We start from the raw sequence: 13688 nt of genomic DNA, 5'->3' as shown, positions 1-13688 counted from the left end.
TGAACAGTAATATAGTCGAACCTCTATACAACAAAATCAAAAATTCTGAAAAAAAATTTGTTAAATGGAGCTTTTCCAAATTCCAGGGTTTTTTCTTTAATTAATGTCCTGGACATTTCATGTATCACTGTCATCCATTTTAAAATGGGTTCGTCGATATCATCATATGTGGTGCTACCTTTTAATTTCACCCTCATTAGATTTTCTTTATTCTGATATAGTTATTGTAGTATCATGTCCTGATTTTTTAAAATTATTGATATTGAACTTTGTGGGGTTCCAAATTTTTTCACGCTATCTTTTTTTTTTTAGCACCTTTGTCAACTTTGTGTATAACGCTAATTTTTTCCGAAACACTAAGGCCTTTCCATTTTAACATTATATATGGCACACTAAATAAACTGCTGCATAACATGAATAATGCAGTCCAAAGATAGACCAACTGAATTAATCCCAAGAAAAATTATTGCTGAACAGTATGTATGGATTAAACAGTAGAGGGAGTATGTATTAAATGTTTTCTAAGAATTCTATTTGTTATGTCTATGTACTGTAGATAAATGTGTCATTTAAATAAATGAATAAAAGTGTGTACAGTAATTCTAGTGCTCTGCATTAGTTAATGGATTTCGGGAAATTCTGTTACTTTAATGTGTAGGCAGACAGTAACTGCAGAACACGTGCTTAAATCTTTTGTAAGAATTTTTTTGTTAATGGGTTATAAGAGAATCTTGGGAATTTTCGTTTTATCAGTTCAATAAAAATAACCTGTCATTCTTGACTGTTGTCAAGAATACTTTGTGTTTGTATACAGGTAAAGAAATCAAAAGAGTAACTACCTTAAACTCATTTTTGTAGAGATCCAGAATACTAAATTTAATATCATTATTATTAAAAAAGATTTAATAAAAAATTACTGTATGTTACTACATACTGCATTATGTTAATATGCAATATGTCACCATTTTGTTACAGAAGTATATATATGTTAAATAGAGATAAATTTACACACATTTTTATTAAAATGTCACTGTGCTGTAAAAAATTTATAAAATTGAGGTTTTTGTAATGAGGTTCGGTTGTTATAAAATAGACTAAATTCAAGAATTAACAACAAAAACCAATTAGTGAGATTTATGTTAATACAAAACAAGAAATTAACAATAGAGATAAACAAAAGGTGAAAAACAAAATAATCAGTAGTTGAATCCTTTAACTGTTTATCTAAATTTTTATTTTAGGCATGTTTACAATACAAAGTTAACTTTCACTAGCTTTTACTATTAAAGTACTCAGTTAGTTCATCTCTAGTTAAAATTATTTATTTAGAAAACTTTTAACTTCATTTAAAATGAGGGAGCTGCATTGAAATTAACCAACCACACCTAAAGATTTCCCTGCTATTATGTAATGAATATTTAATTACATTACTGTTAAAATAAAAATTATTTAAGTATAATAATTCAACTCTAGCTTTGAATATCCACTGTACTAATTCAAATTGTTGATTGCTATTAATATTACCATTCTTAAATTTTAACCAACTTCAAAAAAGGAGGTGGTTATCAATTCGACTGTATTTATTTTTAATGTATGTTATGCAGATTTTTTTTGTAATTGAAAAGTATACTTTCTGAATGGTCCCATACAAATTTTAACAAAATCCAATGATAATCTTAGGAAAAATACAAAAAAAATCAATGGCTTGACACCCTTAGCTGATGACTGCTTGCACCAGTACTATGGTGTTGCATGATTACTATGTGTCCCTGTATGATTAGGATAGTAATAACAATCTATATTATTGTTGTTTAGTCTCCATAAAAATATTCATGGCATTTCTTTGTTAAACAATCATTCCTTTTTACTTCCTTGTACAAACTAAAGGAAGTATTATGATCACAAAAGGTTTCAGATTTCAATGGAAATATGCATTTTGATCATCCCTGAATCCATTTTGACTAGTTTCGGCATGACGTCTGTATGTACGTACAAATGTATGTATGTATGTATGTATGTATCTTGAATAACTGTAAAACGATTAGCTACAGGATGTTGAAATTTTGGATTTAGGACTGTTGTAACATCTAGTTGTGCACCTCTCTTTTTGATTGCAATTGACTGGACCAAAAGTGTCCAAAAAAGCCCAAAACCAAAACAAAAATTGGATTTTGGACTTTTGTTAACTGCAGTAATACATGATATATCATTGAGAGCTTTTCAATGATATATCATAAGTGGTACTTATTTTCATTGGTTACAGAGTTATAGCTAATTAAATTTTAATTAATGAAATATTTGGATCTTACAAGGGAAGGCACATCGGTTAAAATCCGATTTCATCTCCTTTTTTTTCTTTTTTTAACTTTTTTAAATTTAAATATATTGATTTATTATCTCTGATTGGAAAAAAAACTTTTACAATAAATAATTCAATAATAACAATAAAAAAAAAAAAAGAAGAAATAATATCAGAAGTTATTAATGAAATACAATTTTATAAAATGAAAAGTACAACGTAAACTTACATTTAATATTTATATAAAATGGTGAAAAAGTGTATTATCCTTAATTGCAAAATTATAATAAATATTTGTATTTTTGTTATGCAGTAATAAATTATAATTTTGTAATATTATTAAATAAATACAGCAAGCTCCCAACCAACATCATCCTGTATGAAGCGAGTTAAATATTATAATTTTGCAATAAATAATATTCTACAGTTATTAAAAACACTTTTTTTAACTGGGAACTTGCAAACCTTGTCCAAATGTTTCCTTGCAATAATGATATCTATAAAATGGATAAATTACACAACCTCATCGTTTCTGTCAGAGCTTTCTCATCATCTGTTCTGTTTAATTATTTAACTTATTTGGGTCCAAGCCAGACAAGGGAATGCCCTCTAAAGTTTTAACTCGGCTAATAAATCTGCTCCTTGGCAAAATATTTCTTGCTGAGGTCTATCACTGCCCTATCAAGAATTGTACCCTGTAGTTTGTGAACAGTTACAACCCAGCTTATTATTAGAGGTAGCATCTTGCGTTTGACATCTCTACATCCCTTTGTCGCTTGGAATGTTGTACAAACTGGTTAAATGGCTATTCAATATCAAATCTTTCATTCTAAGACCAGTAGTCTCGTCATCAAATTTTATGAGTACACCTTCCAGTAACTCTCTCCTTCCTCGTATATCTAGCCGAGGGGGTTAGAACATTGCTCTTACACTTCATTTGATAAACATTTTTGTGTTAAACTGACACGATGAGCATGACTCTCTAGATTTTCATTCGGTAAGAATCAACTGTTGTACATTATCATTTGTGAGAGTCTATGTCCTCGTTGTTGAGAAGTCTCTGTGGAAATATTCATGGCAATTCTTTTTCTATTTTTCCTTAAACAATCATTCCTTTCTTGGCAACTTTCCTTTAAATGTTGCTGTCTAATTTGAGCAGGGCATTTAGTAGGCCTTCCCATATTTTAATTTATAGTAATACAGATATATTAAATATAATATATTATAGTTATAATCTAATATGTTAAATAGAATGTGTATAAAAAAAAAAATGTATATATATATACGAGGTGCGACAATAAAGTAATGAGACTGATGTGAAAAAAAATGTTGCTTACTGTTTTAGTCATGTTTGTGTTGTCTCCTTCAAAGTAGTTCCCCTCTGATTGCACACACTTATTCCAGCGCTTCTACCATTGAAGGTAACATTTCTGGAACTCATCTTCTGTAATATCCTCCAAGAGCCTCGTCACAGCTTTTTGGACATCTTGTGTTGTTTGAAAATGGTGTCCCTTGACCGCCATTTTGACTCTTGGAAATAGAAAAAAGTCGCACGGAGCGATATCTGGTGAATAAGGTGGCAGTGGTAGTACTGAAATTTGTTTTGAGGTTAAAAATTGCTGTACTGACAGAGCAGTATGGGATGGCGCATTATCGTGATGCAGAATACAATTATTAGCAATGTTGGCACGGACACGAAGAACTCATTTACGAAGTCTTTCTAAAATTTCTTTGTAGAAATATTGGTTAACTCTTTGTCCAGGAGGCACCCACTCTTTATGAACAATTCCCTTGGAATCGAAGAAGCACACAAGCATACATTTCACTTTTGACTTTGACATGCGAGCTATTTTTGGTCTGGGTGATCCCTTTGAGCACCATTGCGAACTTTAGCGTTTTGTCTCTGGATTGTATTGAAAAACCAACCTTCATCACCAGTGATAACACGGCTCAACAAATCTGGATTGATTTCCGCTTGCTCTGACAGATCGGCTGTTACATTTTTCCATGTGCAGCCGATCTCGCCAAACAATGCAAAATTGGTAATAGAAGTTTTACTACAAGAAAATGAGATCCACAAAAATATAATACAACAGTAAAATGTGACATACAAAAATATGATATAAGACTGCTTTTATTTTTTTTACCTCCGATACCACCGTATGGTAGGTATTGCTTCAGAGGATGAGATGAATTTTTATAGCATGTGAAAGTGCCATGTCTGACTGGGATTCGAACCCAGGACCTCCGAATGAAAGGCCAAGATTCTACCACTTGTGCCACAGAGGCTGGCACTTTATAGATGCTTGGGTACATATTTTATCACAAAGTATATATGCATTAGCAAACTCAAGATGAAATATGATTATGAGAAGCTCTTTCTTATATGCTCTTGAAATTCAATATTACTTGTGGGAATTCCATTTAGCCACCTAGTGATTGATTGAGGTATTAACTTTATTTTTAATTTGTGTTGGCTGGCACCAAATTCAAAAAAGTTATTTGCCGTAAATACCTTTACTTTAGTTAATAAATGTAAATATAATTTTTTGTACCATTTTAGTACTATTATTTGTTGAACTCTGTTTTTATTTTTATTTTTTATGAACTATTTTTATATATCAACTGCTTTGACTATTGTTTTTCTGTAGATATATACACTTATAAATATATAACTTTCAAATTTTATTTTTATAGCATCCAGAACCTTTTCAATTTAAAATTTTCAAATGAAAAGTACTCAATATATTCTGCTCAAGTGTTTCCAGTATTTAACCCAATATACATCTTTATCATATCATCTAAAACTACTTTCAGTTATCTTTTTGCTGGCAAGCCATGATGCATTAGAATGTACTTAAAATGCAGTTTCATAGAGAAAACAAAGTAGGCCACATCTTTGTTTCAACATAAAAGCTATAATCTAGTAAATTCGAAGGCAAGTTAAAAATTTTCCTTCTGAAAAACTGAGTACTTTTTCCTCTTAACTAAGCGTTATATGATCTCAAACTTGAGGATCACAACTGAGTTTATCTCGATATCACATTAAGTATCTGTACTTTTACATCAAGGGAAATATTTGGATTTTTTACAATATTATTAAATAATTTATAGCTGCCTTACTTAAGAATACTTTCCTTTAAAATGTTCTTTGAGTGATTTATATCTCTATAACAGTTATATAAATACTTTCATTATATAAGTATTTACAGTACATAATAGCTCACTGAAGTTACCCTTCTTGAAAATAGTGAATTTATTATTTATTAGTTTTAAAATTTTAAAACCAATTTTTAATTTAAAAATTTTCTGGCATAACTGTATGGTATATTTTGTGTTATTCATGCGCAATAATTTTTCAAGATAACTTTCAGTTGCATTGTTTAAAAATTTGTTAAATTTTCTGTCTGTACTTGGGGCTTTATCATCCTTGCATTTTTTTTAATACTGCCAGAAGCTCTGATTAAATAATGAGGTATATATTAGCAAATATTTACAATGGTGTATCTGGATTTTTATTTACCAATATTTACTGAAGAATATAAAATCTGAAACAAAATTTATTGATAAGAGTTAGCACTGTATTTTTTTGGATTAAATGCATACATTACAGATTTATTAGAACTCTACACAGCAGTAACTAATATACATATTTTCTCAAAATGATCATGTGTTCTGCTCACATTTTGGTCCCTTAACACCACTATTGGCTGTAGTTTTCCTGCCCTATATCTGCTCTTCAGCTCATTTGTACTCTTCTTTCTCTTTCTTTACTTTTTTGTCTATTAGCTTAATCTTTTCCCTCCTTCTTTCTCTTAAATTGTTCCTTCAAAGCTCATGTTAATAATTTTTTCTCTCTAGTCTTAAATCCAATTCCTTTTTCATGTATAGGAATACAGTGGTCTCAGCAATCCTACTAAATGCCTATTTCATACTCTATTTACTTGTCTTAATCACACCATCTTTCTCCATATCCACATCTCAAATTTTTTCTTTTCTCTTCGCTAAAAAACATGTTTTTTATTATACAAAAAATACTGCACATACAGTGTTTAATTCAGCTAGAACTCATAATTTTACGTAGTTTGTTCTTGTTAAGGGCTCCTTTGGTGTTGCTAGCCCTTTCCTGATAAGGCTTTCCCTGAAGAAGGACCTAAATTCCTTTGCAAGGTATAGTATGGGATCGAAATCTGGAAATCAAATATACTTTATTTTAGTTAAATTTTGATTGGCAATTATTAATAAATTACAGTTTATTTTTTATTTTTTTATAATCTTTTATTTAGTATTTTTTTTTTTTAATATTTACTTATGTTTTTTGTTACAGCTACGTCATGATATTATAATGCAAAAGAGTGATCAGATGACTCTAAAAGTTAAATATCATTTTGATGGGATGGTATGTATTTACAAACAATCTATAATGATTATGTATTTTAGAGTGCTTATAGTCTATATTTATGATATTGTGAAGTTCTCCTGGGACTTTCATAACCTATTCTACTCTTGAAAATAATGGATAAAGTTCATATGTCCTAAAATACTTCATTTGTGACTTATGGCTAGTGAATGATTTTGCTTAGATTTCAGCTACTCTGTGAGATGAGATCTTACTGAAATTTTTAGGACATTAATTAAGGGGCAAAATTAGTGATTTCTTATGGTTTTAGACCTGAAAAAATGAATAAAATATGTCCCAGAACCATATCTAGTAGTTTTTGAGAAATCAGGGTTGAAAACAAATAGATTGAGGTAAAAAATCCTGTTTTTTATGTTTGACATACAATACTTTTGTTAACAGAGTAATAAACATAAAATTTTTAAATTAAATTTTTAGAGAATTTAATTCTGAACAAAATGGTCTAAGATAAGTTGACTAAAACAAAGATAAGTTAGAAAAAATTTAATTTTATTTAGAAACAGTACACTAGACCAAAGTGCATTATACCTACTAGTTAACAATATGTTCAGAAATGAGCCTGCTATTTTAAACAAATTTCTTGGCACACTTCTGAACTGCTTTTGTTGTTCTTTTTAGTTCTTCAGAGCTGTCCTTATGTTGCTCAGATGCATCCATTATGCAGACAGTTAATTCCTCATGAGAATATATTTTTGTTTTGTGTACAATATATTTAATCCATCCCCAGATGCAAAAATCTAAAGGTGTTAGATCAGATGATCTAACACCTTAGCAGGAATATGGACCTCCACAACCAATCCATTTCTCACAAAAATGATGATTTACGTGAGTTGAAACAAGGCAAGAGAAGTGGGGAGGCATACATCATGCTGGAAATATACTTTGCATCTCACCGCTAGAGATCATCTTCAAGCAGCTGCAGCAATTTTTTTTAAGAAAGTGCAAGTAGACCTCAGCATTTAAGTGGCCAGGTAATACGAGCAGTTCAAACAGCTGATTTTGAGGAAGGTTGCACCATACATTGATGCTAAATCAGTGTTGAAAATAGCCTTCCACTGTTGCATGAGGATTTACTTCTGCCCATGTATGTTCATTGTGGAAGTTGTTGACGTCATCTTGAGTGAAATTTGCTTGTAAAGTTGTCGATTTGTTTTCCACCAGTTGCAGAACTCCAAGCGAAGCAGACTGTTTCTTGGATGTAGATGTTGAACTTTGCTGTTTATGATAAGGATATAACTTGTTTTGTTTAATTATCCTCCAAACCATCGAAATGGGATCTGCTTAGAAAGACGTGTATTGACACTCGGACTGTGCTGAAATGCATCAATAAGTGTCGTGTTGGACAGCTTTTTATAGCTGGTATAAATACTAGACAGTGAACCTGCTTCCTAAAGATTACAAAAGTCACACTAATTGTTTTGGGATCTGAAATCCTGCACTCAGAAAATGTATCTCATATTCTACTTCAGCATCTGTAGCATTATCACACAGGCCTAAATTGAATACCATATCAGCATATTCAACTGTTGTAAACAACTGCAGCTTTACTTAAATGGTAACCAATCACATTCAAACTAAAATTCACAGAAAATCTTTGCTAGTGACAACACAGTTCACAGTACCCAATATATTTAATGTACCTTACAGAATAATTTAAATACTAATGCAGTATTGCGCATTTATAACCAGTTTTTGTTATTTTATTACCAACTTTGAGATAATAATTTTTCAAATAATTTATTACATTAAAAAATTTTTAACAGCAGTTATTAACTGTGAGTTTGGTTTTTACAAATTTTTCACATAATCAAAAAGTAATTTGGTTTTTGTTTACATTAAATAGTACTTTTCTGATAAATGTAGAAGTATACTGTTTCTAAATAAAATTTGAATTTTTCTAACTTTTCTTTCATTTATTCAACTTATTTTACACCATTTTATTCAGAAATAAAATCTCTACAAGTCTTGTTTAAAGGTACTATCTATTTATTTCCCTTTTAACAAAGTTACAGTATATAAAAGAAAAAAACAGAGATTTTTACCTAAATTTATTGGTTTTCACCCCAGATTTCTCATAAAATACTGCATATGTGGTTCTGGGACCTATTTTATTCAATTTTTCAGGTAAAATACTATAAGAAATCACTAATTTTGCCTTTTCAATAATGTCATAAAAATTTCATTACAACCTTATTTCATCGGGGTAGCTGAAACCCGAGTGAAATCTTTCACTAGCCATACTTACAAATAAAGCATTTTAGGTCATATGTTTATATGAACTTTTTCCATTATTTTCATGAGTAGCATATGGTATGAAAGTCCTGAGAGAACTTCATGATACACTCTGTGTAAAGAGTTTCTTACAATATTACTTAGCCTTTTTTAAAATTAGTTAAAAGTTTGTTTTTGTTTATTAACTATTGATTTTTTTCTTTGGATTGGAGAAATACACGTGAAATACAAGCTGAAGAATTTAAATTAATTTAGAACTAAATAGTAATAGTATGTTTTTTTTTGGTGATATTTACAGATTAATGCACTACATGTAGTTGTAATTTTTATACTGACAGTGGGTGGCAGTAAGTTATGTACATTGTTCCTTTTCATGATAACTACTTTTTTGTTTCTGCTGATATTCTATTTTTGAATAAATTCAGGGAGAAGTTTTTTCTCAAGTCTATGATGATGATTGCCATACTTGTTGAATAGAATAAAAAGTCAATTTGGAAGTTAAATCAGATTTTGTAGAGAAATCTAAGATAATTGACTATATTATAAGCTAAGCTTTTTGATTTTCAGTTGAACTGTTCACACTAAGATTGTATTTTTTTAGTTTTTAGATATTCAGGGTGATTTATGAATAATGTAACAAATATAAGGACCTGTTCTACTAGTAAAAGTAAAGAAGAAAGCTCGAATAAATATAGGTTTGGAAATACTTCATTAGTGAGTGTTGGCTGGTGAAAGATTTCACCTTGATTTTTGTGCATTTAGTAAAATTAAACCAGACTAATTCTTGGATTGAATTATGGAGTAAGTCTAGTGGTTTTATATGAAATTTGGAAGATTAAAAAAAAAAATCCAGAACTGTAAAAATATAGTTCTGGACCTAACAATTGTTTTCAAGAAATCTAGGGTAAATCAAAAGATAATAGTGGTTTTTCAACCCCAATTTTTTTGTTTTTTGACACTATCTAATGAAGTGTTTCCAAAACTATGTTTATATTTTAACTTTCTCTTCAATTTTGACATAGAACATGAACTGAAAGTTTGGTGCATTCTTTGTGAATCTGTGTAAGTGAGTACATGTAAGATTTTGTTTATTAAAGAAAAAATGTTCATTTATTACTTTATCTTAGTAGGAACAAAATTAAAAAAAAAGTTAAAAAAATTAATTTTGCTTTATTTTACATATTTTGAGTGTTCTATTTCTGTATGTGTATTCATTTTTATTTATTCTGTCTTCATATCCACTAATGATTATTTAATGACAGAATTTACCTTTAGTTATAGATTTTTGTTTCTTGTAAATGGTTCTTGAGTATTTTGTTGTAATATTATATTGAGGAATGCTTAATATGAAGTGATTAGAACTTTATGGTCTTAACTTCTGAGCCCTCCTGAAGGAGCAGCTGCCATAATTGTAGTTAGGTGGTGTCTCAAACACAGCCAAGATGATGGCTGATATTATTCCTCTGAAACTATCGAAAAAGGATGAGTTGAAGGGTAAAAAATGAAAAGAATAGAGGAAGGAGAAGATCAACCCATAAGAGACTGCTTTTGTCAGAATAGTTTACTATCTCATCCAGAATCCAGATATGAAACATTGTGTAATTTATAAACACAGTATTTGTATGTGCAGTAATACAAATGAAAATATATTAATTACAGATTAAACAAAATTTAATATTATTAAAAGTTTATATTGCATCATGAGATCGCAAAGAAATATCTGGTAAGTTTCAACTGTACTACCAAAGATGTATGCTAACAAAGTAACTGGCAGGACATTTTGTAATATGATATCATTAAAGAGGGTGGAGTAGCATACACATTCCTAACAAACAGTTAATGATGTGAAGTAGCGTAACTGAATTGTTTAATAATCAGGCTATTATTTTTTATCAGAATATTATTACTTCAGTAAGGTATTTATTCATCTCTGGGTATTATCAATTAGAGGTAATTTGCAATGATTTTGCTATTAAAGACTTACTACTTTCTTAGAAAGTATTAAGAAAATGCTCAAAATTTTTATAAAAAGTAAAAATCTAGACACCCATTTAGATTATTAAACAACCTGCATTGGTTAAAAAAATATTAATATTTTATAATTGTAATTTATTAATTATCTAAACTTTTTTTAGAATTTGTCTTATTTCAACAACAATTTAGTATAATACTCTATGTTTAATGATGTTTTTTTATTACTGCTGACATTAGTTGTAATAATGTTAAATCTTTGTTAATATTATTTTATTTATTTGTTTAGATATTACTAAATGTGTTATTTAGTAATAAACCTATTAATAAAATATTCTATTTCAAAGAAAAAAAAAATGTAAATTGCAAATTAACAAATTTATTTCATAGATTTTAAATGGTCTCAATTACTAATTGTTTGTAGATGTAAAACTACTGTTTTGTTATTATTTTTCATTTGTGGTATTATATTTTTTCTGTATTTTAGAGGAGGGCTGGAACTGGCAAACGCTATTATTTTTATCGGCCTATTAAAGACACCCCTTTCACATTAGTTCTTGTACTTCCAAATCAAATGGAATTGTATAGAGTTTCTGCTCAACAAGAAATAAGAAGGCTTCATGTGAAAGCAAACTTACAAGGTATGATTTATTATTTAAAATAATCTTATTTTTAAAGTTTGTTTATTAATCGCCACTTTATTTAGTTAGATTTTTAATTAATAGATCTTATTAGCTACAGTCTTTTAGATTTATTTAAATATTATAATAAAGTGTATGTATTCATGTTTTTAAATTATTAACTTTTATTGATATTGTGATGATACATGACTATTTTCAATAATTGTAAACAATTAAATATTCAGGATTATACTTTTAAGTACTTTGATTAAGAAATAAAAATATGCTCACATTTGAAGACAATTTACTGTTTATATTTTATTGCAACTGCACAATGATTTGTAAGATTAAATTCTAGAATAAAATGTTGGCTTTCTTGTGATGATAAGGTCAAGATACTTATTTGTCTTTGATTAATTTCTGCTTGGTTATTTGTGCTTTCTGGACAAGTTAGCATTAAAACAGAAATTATTGTAACTGTAATCTGTATACTAATCAAATATTTAATTTAAAACAAATCAAGACTGAAGATGATATAAGGATCAAAAGTTACCTCTTAATAGGTAAATTTTGCTATTTATTTCTGTATGTTGTTAATTTACTATGTTGATAATGATAATCAATTGCATACAAAAGTTGCTGTGTTTAGATTATTTGAAAAGATTGATTTTATATATAAATGAAAAGACACCAGATTATTCAAGAACACATTTCCAGAACACTTTAATATCTTTAAAAATGGTAATACTATTTCTGCAATATGGTAAAAATAATATATCAGTTAAAAATAGATCACATTTTTTATCATGCTTTATTAGTTCTGACAGAGCATATGATTGAAAATCACTCATTGATTAATATTGAAAGTCATTTTAAAATATAAGAAATTAGTAAAAAATATTAAGAAGTAGATATTTTAGAAAATTGTTATACAGTAGCACCCCCCCCCACCACCATATCAGACCTCTTTGTAACAGTCTTCTTGGTATATCTGACTGACTCAGTACATCCTGTGGACATCTTACATGTTCTCACAGTTCCAGTTTATGTGCTGAATCCATCGTATGTTTTACGTCCAGAGGAATCTATTATTTATATTTGGCACAATGTTAGTTTCAATTTTTGTCACTTCTAGCAGCAGCAGTTATTACAATCTTCAATCTTTATGAGTTTTTGTGACCTGCCAGCTGATTTTGCTGTTGCTTGTTTTGTTTGTTTGGCTATCCGTATCTGTGTAAGGTTATGCATTTTTGTTTTTGCATGTGTTCACTGTATATTTTTAATGGGTGAAGTATTGCAGTTTTGTGAATTGTTTTGCTGATTGAAAAGTGATTTGTATGTTTATAATAACATAATGGCTTCAGATCATTTATCGGTACTCGAGTTGCATGATAGTTTGAATTATGGTTCAGAAGTAGATGATTCATCTGACGACAGATTTTCCACTGACAGTAGTGTTGAAAATAACATGAGTTATCCATGTATTTCAAATATGAGTGTTTTATCTAATGATAATGACAATAACCCTAAGCCTCATAATTTACCTGTATTAGCTGATTTAGCAGTTAGACCTAACTTCCAAAATTCATCTCATTCAGAATGGATTGAAATAGATAATCAACCAGATTTACTGAACTTTGAAAAAGACAATGAAATAAAAGTCCCAGTTGACAAAATGTCTACAGAATTTGAATGGTTTTCCCATTTTCTTGATTACAATATATTTCAAAAAATAAAAACAGAAACAAATAGTAGGCAATTGAAAACTTATGATGGCAGGACGAAATCAAACCTCATTTGTGATCATTTAGTTTTCTAATGATTAAACAGGCCTGGTTCCAGCAATATGGAGCCACAGCTCATACCAGCAGAGATACAGTGGTGTTCCTTAAGTCAAAATTTGGAAATTGAAATAATTTTGAGAAATTTAAATTTTTGTTGACCTCCAAGGTCATTGGACTTTTTTCTGGCTTCAGGATTTTTCTTTGGGGCTATTTGAAAGAAAAGATTTATGTAAATAAGTCACAAAATTTAGAAGAGCTAAAAACAACATTTGAGCTGAAATAGCAGCAATACTGGAAGAAAGATTAGTTTTAACTGTGCAAAATGTGTTAAAAAGAGCCTAGTTAACGTTTCAGAGATCAGG

At 29.2% G+C, this 13688-nt stretch overlaps 1 protein-coding gene across 4 annotated transcripts in view; it reads left to right on the top strand.

The window, feature by feature from the left end:
* Positions 1–13688, top strand: part of stj (voltage-dependent calcium channel subunit straightjacket) — a 230930-nt gene that overhangs the window by 122648 nt on the left and 94594 nt on the right. For all 4 annotated transcript variants that reach the window (XM_075360777.1, XM_075360775.1, XM_075360776.1 and 1 more), the window contains 2 exons: positions 6627–6698; positions 11410–11563. In XM_075360777.1, coding sequence (XP_075216892.1) covers positions 6627–6698; positions 11410–11563 — 226 coding nt within the window. The remainder of the gene's footprint in view (positions 1–6626; positions 6699–11409; positions 11564–13688) is intronic.

Source organism: Lycorma delicatula, chromosome 3, assembly GCF_047948215.1.
Source record: "Lycorma delicatula isolate Av1 chromosome 3, ASM4794821v1, whole genome shotgun sequence".
NCBI lineage: Eukaryota > Metazoa > Arthropoda > Insecta > Hemiptera > Fulgoridae > Lycorma > Lycorma delicatula.
Note: the sequence above shows the minus strand (reverse complement) of the source record. Positions and strands in the feature narration are given on the sequence as shown.